Source organism: Aythya ferina (genome assembly GCF_964211825.1).
Source record: "Aythya ferina genome assembly, chromosome: 5".
In the NCBI taxonomy this organism is placed as follows: domain Eukaryota; kingdom Metazoa; phylum Chordata; class Aves; order Anseriformes; family Anatidae; genus Aythya; species Aythya ferina.
The window spans coordinates 62,112,735-62,124,816 of NC_140301.1; the positions used below are offsets into that span (position 1 = coordinate 62,112,735).

General features: G+C 43.6%; 1 protein-coding gene across 4 annotated transcripts in view; it reads left to right on the forward strand.

The window, feature by feature from the left end:
* Positions 1 to 6,760, forward strand: part of DDHD1 (DDHD domain containing 1) — a 65,668-nt gene extending 58,908 nt beyond the window's left edge. For all 4 annotated transcript variants that reach the window (XM_084520303.1, XM_084520304.1, XM_084520305.1 and 1 more), the window contains 4 exons: positions 58 to 207; positions 1,501 to 1,753; positions 3,051 to 3,227; positions 5,728 to 6,760. In XM_084520303.1, the coding sequence (XP_084376429.1) occupies positions 58 to 207; positions 1,501 to 1,753; positions 3,051 to 3,227; positions 5,728 to 5,909 (762 nt within the window). In that variant the 3' untranslated portion in view covers positions 5,910 to 6,760. The remainder of the gene's footprint in view (positions 1 to 57; positions 208 to 1,500; positions 1,754 to 3,050; positions 3,228 to 5,727) is intronic.
* Positions 6,761 to 12,082: the final 5,322 nt, after the last annotated feature.

Below are 12,082 nucleotides of genomic sequence, written 5' to 3' on the forward strand. Positions count from 1 at the left end.
CCAGCCATGTTAGAAAGCATTACTTCCCTTATTAACGTAGATGAAATCTCTCCTTAGGTTGAGAATTTCTTCTGTATGGGATCTCCATTAGCAGTGTTTTTGGCATTGCGTGGCATCCGTCCAGGAAACAGCGGTAGTCAAGATCATATTCTGCCCAGAACAATTTGTAACCGCTTACTAAATATTTTTCATCCAACAGATCCAGTGGTGAGTTGTAATTGCAGTTGCAAGCTTTTGCCTTGAGTGTTTTTAAGCATCAGCTGTGTGATAATATGTGATCTTCAAAGCATGTGAATCAACGCAAGTGTGTTACAGCACAGGACTATGTCTTAACGATTATTGTATAACTGTTGAATATTTTCTACAAATAATTGCCTTAAATATCATATACTTTGCTTCTCTTTTCATATTAGTAACGGTAAGATGTGAGAATACTCAACTTTTTTTGCAAAGACATGAAATTTCTCACTGTAGTTCCAACTTTTATATAACTTACTGACTTCTGTTAAACGTCATGTGTCCAAAGAGACTACTGCTGGTAAAAGAAACACACACAAGCAGTTCACAAGATACTGCAGAAAATCAAAGACGTTATTCAAGGACCCCTTGGGAAAACAAACAGATTGTTAGAGGGTGGGATAGGACTTGGGAAGGAAGTGTTGGTATAGCTTCGCCCTGTCCTTAAGCTCTTCCATAGGCAGACAGTATTCACTGCTATCAAAGGCAGGATGTTGGGCTTCTGATCTGTATTGCCTCAGCAACTTCTTTGATGGAAGTCTGATTTGGGAGTTTCATGCTTACTGTAGAATAGTAATTTGGGGGTGCTTTTGGTTTTAAACTCTACCTGAAGCCGGGTATCTTTTGACTCCAAAAATGCTGGTTCTTGCTCATCTGATCATCTTCAGCTCTAGCAACTCCAAAAACAGAATTTTCCTGGGACACCTAGGATGATTGGTCAGGCTACAGTCAGCAAATAGTAACTTTACTTAATTCTGGGATAAATAAATGCAGAACCCTTTTCTATAGCTAAGTAAACATGAAAAATAAACAAAGAATCAATAGAAAGTGACTTTTTAATAGACATACAAATGCCCTTCCAGTTCACGGTTTGTGCAGGGATCAGTGAAGATTTATCAAACAAAATGTTCACATAGTTGGTTTTCCACTCTGTTTCACTGTGCAGAATCAGTTTAACTTGTGTGAAGTGTAGTCTTTCCAAGCATAATGATAAACATCTGTTAATAGCAGTTTTTGTGTCAGTAAGAGGAATGGGTAGCAAAGCTGTTGCAGAAAAATATGCAAATGTGTGTGTATAAGCAACTGGGCAGCTAATGTATCTCCCAGGCAGTGAAAATAATTGAACCAGAGTATAATGCCATTACTTTGTCATTTTCTAGGCTTTACTTGTTACAGATATTTTGGATTTGAGGTTGGAGAAGACTCTGTATGGGAATTTTTCTTAAGTATTTTCTCTCAGTATTTTCTGAATTATTCTTGCAGGCCTATAGGTTAGAGCCTTTAATTCTGAAACACTACAGCAACATTTCACCTGTCCAGATCCACTGGTACAACACTGCAAACCCTCTACCTTACGAGCATATGAAGCCAAGTTTTCTCAACCCAACAAAAGAACCTACCTCAGTAACTGACGGCGAAAGTGCTTCAACTGTACCAAGCCCAACTACTTCACCAGTCATGGTTCGACGCCACTACGGGGAGTCTATAACAAACATAGGCAAAGCCAGTATATTGGGTAATTGCTTTTTATGTCCTTTTTTTATATAGCATCTTCTTGTATAGCTTCACTGCTCTGTGGTGTGGTGTTTAAGGTGCAACTGTCAGCAAGCTATTGCTGGCTATTTTTAGTGTTTGTTCTGTGTAGGTGTATTGCTTGTTTTAATCCAAACTAACATTTACTTTGAAGTAAAGATAGTTTACATAATACACTGGAGTCAAGTCTTGAAGGGAGAGGATGTGGGTCAGGGAGTTTATGCTATTGCCGCCTTATTGTTGTCTGGCTTATTGAGGTAACATCCTGGGGGTTTAATAGTTTCCACTGTACTTCATGGAAAAATGTTTTAAAGCTTGTTTTGTGACTACATGTTCTGCCATTGACAAATAGGAGAAAAATCACTCCATATAAAGTATTACAGTTCTATTTAATTCATCATTTTACCGAGGGAAATTCAGGCTGCTTAGTTAGGAAGTCAGTCCCCTTCTGGCTTTCTGACTCAAAATAAGCTCTGATTTAGTTCAGATGAAATTCACTTTCACTGGAGCTTATATTTGAGCATGCACTTGCAGTTTTTGTTGACTCAAGGACTTCCTTTAGCTCTCTATGTGATATTTGGAAGAAGGTTAATGTGACCTAACACAAGGAATCTTTCCAATCTAATAAATAGAGTGTATAAGAGCAGTTTAGTCCTTAAGTAAAAATACACAGTGTTCCAAAGCAGTGTTCTCTCACAGTACACTGCTTTTTGCTCTTTTACCATAGTAACTTTAATGTCTTGTCCATAAGGTGGCAGCAAAGTCAGGAGAAAACAACACAGATTTGTTCTTAACTTTTGTACCCTTCTTCCTGAGCAACCAAAATAGCCCTTCTGAAGGGTGATATAGCATTTCTAAATCTCCGTAAGGCTTATGTCAACATAAAAACCCTTAACGAAAGGAGTGTCTTAAATGTCCCGATGGGATCCTTATGTTCAGAAAGTACTACCGCTGTTATAAAACGTTTTTGTCTTAGTCCTCAACTTTTTATGAAAGAGGAATTACAACACATCCTTTGAAAGTTCAAAAGTGTTATTTTGTATTTTTGTTCCCTTAACTACAGTTTCCAAATTATAGCTTTTGCTTCTACACTAGATTAGTCTCATGGTAAGCAGCGTACGCTTAAGTCAGATAAGCCGTTCCCACCCTAGAAAAGCATGAATAGTGTTTTCCATCATTCAGCTCTAATTGATGGGTGCTACAGTGACTTTAATTTGCAGTTTGATTTAGCTGCTCTTCTGCTTGTGTTTGTGTTTTTTTTCTCTCCGTGCTGAATGCAGGAGCTGCGAGCATTGGGAAGGGCCTCGGAGGGATGCTTTTTTCAAGATTTGGTCGTTCTAGTACAACACAGCCGCCTGAGGCCGGGAAAGATGGAGGAGAGGGGGACGACAAGAGGGCCACTACTGTTGGAACGCCGCCTTTCTCACAAAGCAGCTCAGGCTTTCTCGAACCCACATGTTAGTGACTAGTCCCCCTTACATCCCCTGTGGGAACAAGGCCTTCAGTGGGCCGCGTGTGTGTGTTGGGGGGGGTGGGGTTGGAAATACCATAACGTATGCCTCTGTTTAGTTTTGTTGGTTTGCTCTAAAATGATAAAAAATTGAGTCTGTTCTTTTTGAATCTCAGACAGTGAAGACAGTGATGTGCCTTTGTTGCGAAGAAGTTTAATGATTTCTTGGCTGTATGAGGCAAAGTGTCACCAGCAAGTCAGGAGGGGCGATCCTTGCCCCATCCTCAGCACTGGGGAGGCCACACCTGGAGTGCTGAGTCCAGTTCTGGGCCCCTCAGTACCAGAGAGACCCGGGCATGATGGGGAGAGCCCAAATAGGGCCCCCGAGGTGCTGAGGGGCCTGGAGCACCTCCCTGTGAGGAGAGGCTGAGGCACAGGGTGCCCAGAGCTTGGGGGGCTCCTCGGGGACATCTCCAGCAGCTGCCTGGCCATGGGGCTGAGCACCCTGCTCGGGGGGGCCCTGCTGGGCTGGGGTTGCACCAGATGAACCCTGTCAGCCTCAGCCGTGCTGTGATTCTGTGAAGGCTGTCCAAGGACTGACTTTGTTCTCCCCGTTATCTTTTTTTCCTCTTGAAAGAGGTTTATGTACTTGTGTCTGTTGTGTATACACACACATATATGTGTGTATGAGTTCCAGCTGATGAGATCTGTACGTCAGTAGTTCCTAGACTGTCACTGGGGAAAGCAAAACAATTCCTGCAGAGAATCCCACTTTCCGTGTACCATGAAATGGATTTTATTTAAACTTGCCCGTATATTTGCAATTCTGAAGCAATCCATATTCAAAGGCATTTATCACTGGAAACAGAGGCTGTCCTTGTCCTAGCCTGAACCACCCGGAACATAGCGAGCAATTTTAGCAGATGCATTTTTTTTAAAAAAAATATAGGTACTTCCTTTACAGACACTCATCCTTGAGAAGTTTAAAAATAAAATCATTACAAGGCGGGGCTTTTTGCAATCTAAGCAGTCACAAGCATTAGCACTGTTGTATCTTGTGATAGCGTTCACATGATACACTGCAGCCTGTTGATCGCTGCTACTTTCAACAGATAACCTTCCTGAGTCAGTATCGAGGACAGAGGCTTTGTTTTAAGGAAACTAACTAACTTAAGGAAATCAGACCAACGTGACAGCGAGTGTTGTGGAGCTGCTGATGAGCTCCTTTTGGGGGGTTGCACTTCAGGGCCTTCTGCACGGTCCCTGCATCCCTCTCTGCTGCAGCCCCATCCCTGCTCCATAGAAGGAGAACGTGGAGCAGAGGCCAGCGAGGCTGCAAGCAGAATGATGCAATCCACGGCCAAAGTGTTCATTTCTGAGGGAACAGCCGCACGGTTTGCAGTGGGTTTTGGCTTCCTCCCAAGCTTCTGTAACGGAGACGGAGTTGGTCGGGGTGTTTTTTTTTCTGCAGAGAGACTGATTTTGAACACACGCATCTTAGTGGAAATGACTGTGGTTGTCTCCTGGTATGCAAAGGCTCCGACTCCCTCTCCTTGCTGCGTTCTGGAAGGCAGTGAAATGCTGCTGTAAAAATATGAAGGCCTGTCATTCCCTGATGCTGCTGTGCCATGACTGCGGAGGCAGCGCTTGTGTGATGCTCCATTTATGCGGTCTTGGAGCCAAGAATTAAAATTCCTTGAAATTGGCTTTGATAAATAGCTACATTTTTTACTCAATATGGGGTTTTGGCTTTTGTAGCTAAGCAGGCTTTTAGTTTTGTCCTTTTCATTCTATTGCTCCTTGTAGAGATTTTCTAACCACTGAAGTGCCTTCACAATAGGTTAGCCATTGGCCCAGTTAAACACGCAGTGAAAATTGCTTTGAATGTGTTATTAATCAAAGCAGCCATTGAAATGAAAGGATAACTGCTGAAATGTATTTGGAATAATCTGGAAATTAAAAGGGCTAGTGCAATGTAGGAACTGCTCGTTTTCAGAAAGGACATGGAGTATTGCGTGTAGTCTCCCTGTATAGCTGCTAGAGATGCAGAAAATTTGTTTATTGCTGAAAGTTCTGAGCCATACCCATTCTGACAGTTTCCCAAGGGGGTCCCAACATTTCCTGGATACTTCGGTGTAGTTATGCGTGTAAATAACTGGATTTCCATCATTACTATGTGGAAAAAAGCGACTTAAAAAATGCAAGGTTTTTCCAAGCTTTAGGTTTAGTTTCTGTTTTGTTGTTTTTTGTTTTTTTTTTTGTTGTTTTTCCTGAACTAAGCATCACTCATAGGTCAGGTTTTTGCTACATGTGTGTATGTTAAAATGTATGCATGTGTTTTTAAAAATGGCAGTTGATTTATATGAGTGTACTGTTAAATGTGAACATGGGGTTGCGTTCATTTTATATACAGCAAGCAGAACTTAAGTTTGAGAGAAAAATATGCAAGGATTTCTTCCAACTACATACAGTTCTAATGACATTTCTGTTTCTCGTTCAATTTCTAGTGGAACTGGAGCACAGGATTGATTTCGAGCTCAGGGAAGGTCTTGTGGAGAGCAGATACTGGTCTGCAGTCACATCACACACTGCCTATTGGTCATCTCTGGATATTGCTCTCTTCCTTCTAACCTTCATGTACAAGCACGACCAAGACGATACCGACAAATCCAATTTAGATGCTATTTGAATTTTTGACTGGGGATGGGGAGGGATGGGAAAGGAAATTTTAAAACGAATGGCACAAAACTGATGTCTTACTGTTAAACTGCAGTATATATGGCATGGAGGTTTCAGGTTTAAGTGCATGTTTGGATTTTTTCCTGTTTCTAAAGAGCAAAAATGATTTGTATTTAAAAGCACTTTATAGTTTTAAACATTTTGCAGTGCTTAATTAGACCTGAAATTATTCCAAATTCTTGTTAACTTTGACTGTATAAAGAGCCGATACAATGTGTAGCATCACGTAAGCACAGTTGTGCAGTGTGCTTGGGTGACATACTTGTTAATGACCATAATTGCTGTTTAGTTCATTAAGGTATAAAAGATTAGTTGATTAAAAAAACTAAATTAATTTCCATTAACAAAATATATGTTCCTTACAAACCTAAAACTGCCATGTTCTGATGTTTTATGTATCAGTAAATAACAAGCGGTGGTGTCATTTTTCTAGGACTTTATTCAGCTCCACATCCTGTTGTCCACCTTACCATTGAAAGACCATTCTGACTGCTGGCTTCCGAGGGCATATTATACGTGACACATTTAGAAACTAATGCTGAAAAAGCATGAAGCAAATATTTGAAATACTGTAATTATAATTTATTATCTCTAACTGTTTCATTTTATTCCAGTGTATAAAACATTACTTTTTTACTGGTTTCTTTTGACATAATTTAAGAACCACATTTATTTTCTACAGTGTTAAGACTTTTTCTCAGAAATACATATCTTTGTACTACTATTCAAATGAATATATGGACACTGTGGCACACTTTAAGTATTTTTTCATTAAAATAAATATTTGTGGTTTCACACAAATGACATTAGTCACCTTCTTCTCAAAGGTAAGTAACTGCTTTGCTAGGCCTGTGCTTTTTAAGCTCCAAGCATTTTTTTCCAGAATATGAAGGTTTTGACCTCACATGAGCCTTGGTGTGCAGAGGATCCAGCTGTCTTTTGCCTGCCGTTATAAAATGTATATATGTGTGTGTTTGTATAAAGTTGTATGCATATGTGTGTATATGTGTATGTACAAGGAACCTATCGAGAGGAAAGAGAGCAGCATAAAATAAACTTGGTGAGGCCTGAGAATACCAGAACTTAGATTAGATTTGTATCTGCAACTAATTCAGGAGTTGTGAAGAGAGAAGTGTCGTGATGAAAGGCAATAATCTCCAAATGAAACACTAAAAGGTCGTTGCTGAGATTTTAAAAACATTCAAGGCTGTGGAGAAGAAGTGTCAGATATATGGCCTCAGAGCTGCCTCTGGCAGAGGTATTTATGATCTGTGTGGCACATTGAGAGGCTGCAGAATCTAAACTAATGTTTTTTAAAAAAAATGAGGCCGTGGTGTTGGTGAATAGCTGTGTTCTCAATGTAAACAGATGTGCGAACATCAGCCCAAAACAGCAGACAGCCTCAGCCAGCGGTTAAGAGATGTGGAAACCACCCAGGCTTCCCTTTCTGAAATCCAGGAGGGAGAGGGCGGCTGTTCTCCCAAATAATACTGCTCAGGCTGTTTGTTGCCCCAGGCCGTGGTGCAGTGGGGAAGGAATTAGGCCTGTGTGTTGGGGCTATGGATTTAGGAAAATTATGAAGAGATAAAAACTAAAAGGGGAGGGGAAGGTGACAGAAACAGCACTACCATAAAGGCAGTGAAATAAAACTGAAGAATGGTGGGTGGGTGCTGTAAAGCACAAAGCATCAGTGTGGAACTCTGGAAAGAAACCCTTTTGGCCTCAGTGAATTGTAACTCTAGTGTCTGGCACGTTTACCTCGGTTGATGAACAATCATTAAAAATTAAAATCAACCCTTTAAGAGAAGGAAGATTGACACCTCTGCTCCAGAAAGCAGGCTTTTGTTTACATTACTGGTTTTCCAGATAAGTTGTTTAATTGACTCTTCCTAAATAGGAGAACTCAGACATAAAAGGAGAATCTCCTTTTATATTTAGAGCGTGCAAAACATTTCCAAATGTGTACAGTCTGTGCTTCAGGACTTTGAGTTGGATAATGTCACTGCTGTGCTATCCCCTTATAGCACTGCATCGATGTTAGATCTCTTTTTCAGTGCTGTAAACAAAAGGGGCTTAATTCCTGTAATTCTTGTGGTCTGTGCGAACTCTGCCGTTGTCCAGAACGTGTTTCAGATTTATGGGATAGCAGTTTCTCCCGCATCAGGACGTGCTGGTGCTTGCTCACTGCTCTCCCTATAAGGGGCGAGATCCCTGCCTGCCTGCTGTGCACCTCTGGGCAGAGCAGGGAGAAGTCCCCCAAAGTCCCCCACGAGAAGGCAGAGGAAGGACCAGGACCTGTTCATCACGTTGCATTTTTTTCTGATTTAGTGGGTTATGATTCTGTTCCAACTCGTGACTTCATGAAGCATCTACTAATCGCTGAGCTTAATTACAAAGAGAAAGCATGGGAATCTATTCTAAAGTGCATGCAGACGCATTAAGCGTGCTGTAGGCAGGCTTTCATCTTTTTAATTCTCAAGAAAACATCTCTTATCCTCCTGCTAAGATGAAACACCGTATGGTAATTGAATTTTGAAGTTGTTAGAAAAAGGGTTGCCCCGTTCCTCTGCTGCGGTGCAACACAGATGCAAGTAGAGTCACGTCTCTGCACGCTAGAGTCTAAATTTCATGCTTAAAGCTTTCTGGTCAGATGGTCCGCAGCACAATATAGAGCTGGAATGTCCTGGCTTCCAATTACTGACTTGTTTTCATTTGCAAGAACGATGTTTAGCTTTACAAGCTGTGTTGACTGGTGCTTTTTCTTGAGAAACGAAGATAAGGGAAACACACTGCATTGTTGTCCGTCTTCTGACAGATACTGAGCTGTTTTCTGAAAAGTGGCCTTGAGTTCTTTGTCCAAATTTGACACTTGGAGGGGATTTTTTGCTACGAGGTCATTCCTGCAGATGGTCAGCGCTTTTTTTAGTACTCGACTCCATCCCTTTCCTCCCAGCTCTCGTGGCTGTGCCCTAACTTCACATCCCCTGTATGCGCTCCCCTTCTCTTTGCTTGGCAGTGTTTTTAGTGCTGGGGCCCCTTTGTTTTATTCTCCCATTTGGCCACCTTCAGCACTAGGCTGAACTGACAGATGTGTCCCGTTTTCATATTTATATCACACCTGGCTGCTGCCTCTTCCTCCTTTATGACTTTGGGTTGTCCTGGTGCTCCTTTCCCATGCCACTTCTCAGCAGAGCTGAACATGCCCGTAGCTACATGGGTGAGAAATATTCATTAATATTTTTTTTAGTTCATTAATCCCTGTCAACTCTTTGCAGTTAAATAGTTAGTGTGTATTACTGCATCCTCTGCCTAGGGAATTTATTTCAACTTTCATTCCGTTTCCCATTTTTCTGTTGGTAGCTTGGAGCTGAGGTTTCTGCCTCCACATTTTTCTGCTCGAGCCAGGCTGGAACCGAGCAGCAGTGGGGTCGGACAGAGCCATGCCCCTGCTCCTCACCATGCTCCTGTGTGATAGTTATTTTCTGGTTTATGGGATGGACTTCAGCCTGCCACTCTTCTTATACTCCGCATTTGGCCTGCATTTAATAATTATTTTCCGCAAAAGCAAACTTCCTCCTGGTGTATTTTTTCCCTCCCCCTTCCACAGTTTTTTGTTTTGTTGTGTTTGATGTTGTTGCTGTTATTATTATTTTTTTTTAACATATTTATTTATTTATTTATTTATTAGTGCTTCGATTTCAGGCCCCTGGACTTGAAGCTTGCTTCGAGACAGTGCTTGTCTGTGCATCCTCAGGACCTAAAAGTGCTGTGGACACTTTGCAACGTGCTTGAAATCCCAGGGGCAGGTATTGCTGACTATTGGGAGACTTCTCCAAAAGCTGAGCACCAGCAGAGCCCAGATGGATGCGTTGAGCTTTCAGGATGGGTGTGTGCCTGCCCTCGCTGTCACTGCCATCAGTCAGCTTCGTTTGGGGCCTGACAGCGTTTGTCCTCAGAGCACTGCCAGTAAGCAGCAGATCTGGGCTGGCCTCTCCAAAAACGGGTTCCCCAATCTCAGTGGGATTCCCCTTTCCCCCGTGGGGCCCCTGTTTTGCTGTATAGATGTCACAGTTTCGTGCCGTTACAGAACCACTTAGGAAGGCATGCGAGGCTTCTGATGCTGACAGTGTGCTGACACAGCCTCCTCTTCCCAGGAATAAGAGGAGACGGCTAATATATGGGCAGAAATGCCTGGCTGTCAAGCTTTCGGGTCATCCTGGAGGCCAGTGCTCTCTGGGCCCTTTAGCAAGCAGTTTCCAACGCCAGCTGTTTCCACTGCACTGCCCTATCTGCCGGGCTGCAGCTGCAGTCCTTTCTTTCCAAGAAGTCCCCTGGGTCCCCAGCAAACCCCAGGAGCCCCGGGAGGCATCTTGTGGGTTTGAAACCTTCAGTGATTTAACCCAGAGAGCTCTTCTCTGACGGTTCTGTGGGCATCTCCCGCAGATCTGCTCCTTAAATATGTCCTTATATATTAAGGGCATATATATAAGGACATACAAGGATATTAAATATATCCTTATATATGTTATAAACCTGTTTCCTAAATAAATGCCATTTCTTTCAGCGACTCTGCCCATCCCCAGTGCCAAATCGACCCTCTAAGTGTGAGCGTGGGAGAGGGGATGCTCCAAAGACCCCACAAGCTCCAAAGCCCCCATGTCTGATCTGTTCCTGCCGATTTTAGGGCTCTTTCAGTTTCTCTCTGGAAGCCAGTTCCTCATCTCAGAGTAGCCCCATGCTTTCACTTTTAGAGTTTTGATGTTTCGCTATGCCCCTCGGTAAAAAGGTCTTTGACTTCCAGCTTAAAACAGGCTCTCCGAGCGTGTTTCTGCACCAGAAAATCTCAATTTGAGGGGCTTAACTGCTTTCTGCAGTTTATAAGAAGTCTCCTTTACCTGGGGTTTTGAATCTGTAATAGCTGTTTTGAGTAGAAATGACTGAATTTTACCAAGTGCCTTATGAATCCAGATTTCTGCTCTCTGATATATCACCAGTAACGTGGCAGCCCATGGGGTCCTGGCCGTGCTCCGTCCCTGCCAGCCAGCTCCAAGCCCTGCCAAAACAGAGCTGCTCTGGGGTTTGGTGACATTGGGATCCTGTTCCGAGTCCCCATACCTGTTCTGGGTGAGTGCCTAGCATCATGTTAGGTGGTAGAATAAACATCTCCAGCACATCAGCTGCCCACATGGGTGCATTTCCCACTGAGAACCCCTGAAAATGGCAAAAATCTCTGCGAGATGAAAATGAGCCCTCTGAAACATTTTGTCCTTCCACCTTTTATCCCTGTGCTGGAGGACCAGACGAGGAGCACGCACGTTTCCAGCCTCAAACTGCCGGCGTCCTCTCGTGCTAACTTCCCAGAATATTAAATGCTGTGGGGCCTGTCAGAAACGATTTTCACATCTGTCATTATTTTTAACTGATGCTTGCGTGTAAAAATAACCTTGAAAGTGCTTTTCGAGCGTGCTTTCAGGACGGAAATGGTTAGACCTAGCTGCAAAGGAGGACGGGTCCCTTCCAAAACAAACACTGCTCATCTCCCCGCTGCTGTCTTGTTGGAGTGCATTGAGGGAAGGAGACGGGGATTGCTTTGTGGTGGTTGTGGAAAAGAAAAGAGGGCAGAGATGCTCCCTCTGAAAACGGGTGCTGTGCTGTCACAGAATAAACCTGCCACCTCCCCGTGCCGGGGAGGGACCCGTCTGCAGCCGACGGGGGGAGGTAGGTGGGAGAAGCAGCAGGCAGGAGCAGCAGCGATGAAATCAAGGCAGGGCTTGGCAGCAGCCTGATGCCTATCAGCCGGCACGTGCTGAACACGTCGCAGCTTGATGCTCCCGGCAGCAGGGAAGGAGCTGCCCAAGCAGGGGGGCTCGGTCCCAGGGCTGTAGCAGGCAGCTTGCGGAGTCCACGGGCATCCCCAGGGACCCTAAGCATCCTCCTCAGCCCGTCCTGGTGGTTACCCGGTGCACAGCCCCATCCCAAGAGGAGCGGTGGGGCTGCCATCCTGCCCTAGCAGCACAAAAACATCTCATCCTTCACCAGAGCTGCAGGAATTGGGATCCCGATGGCTGAAGCGGGGAGGGATTGCCGCATCCCGCCAGCTTCCCACCCAACACCACGGGGCTG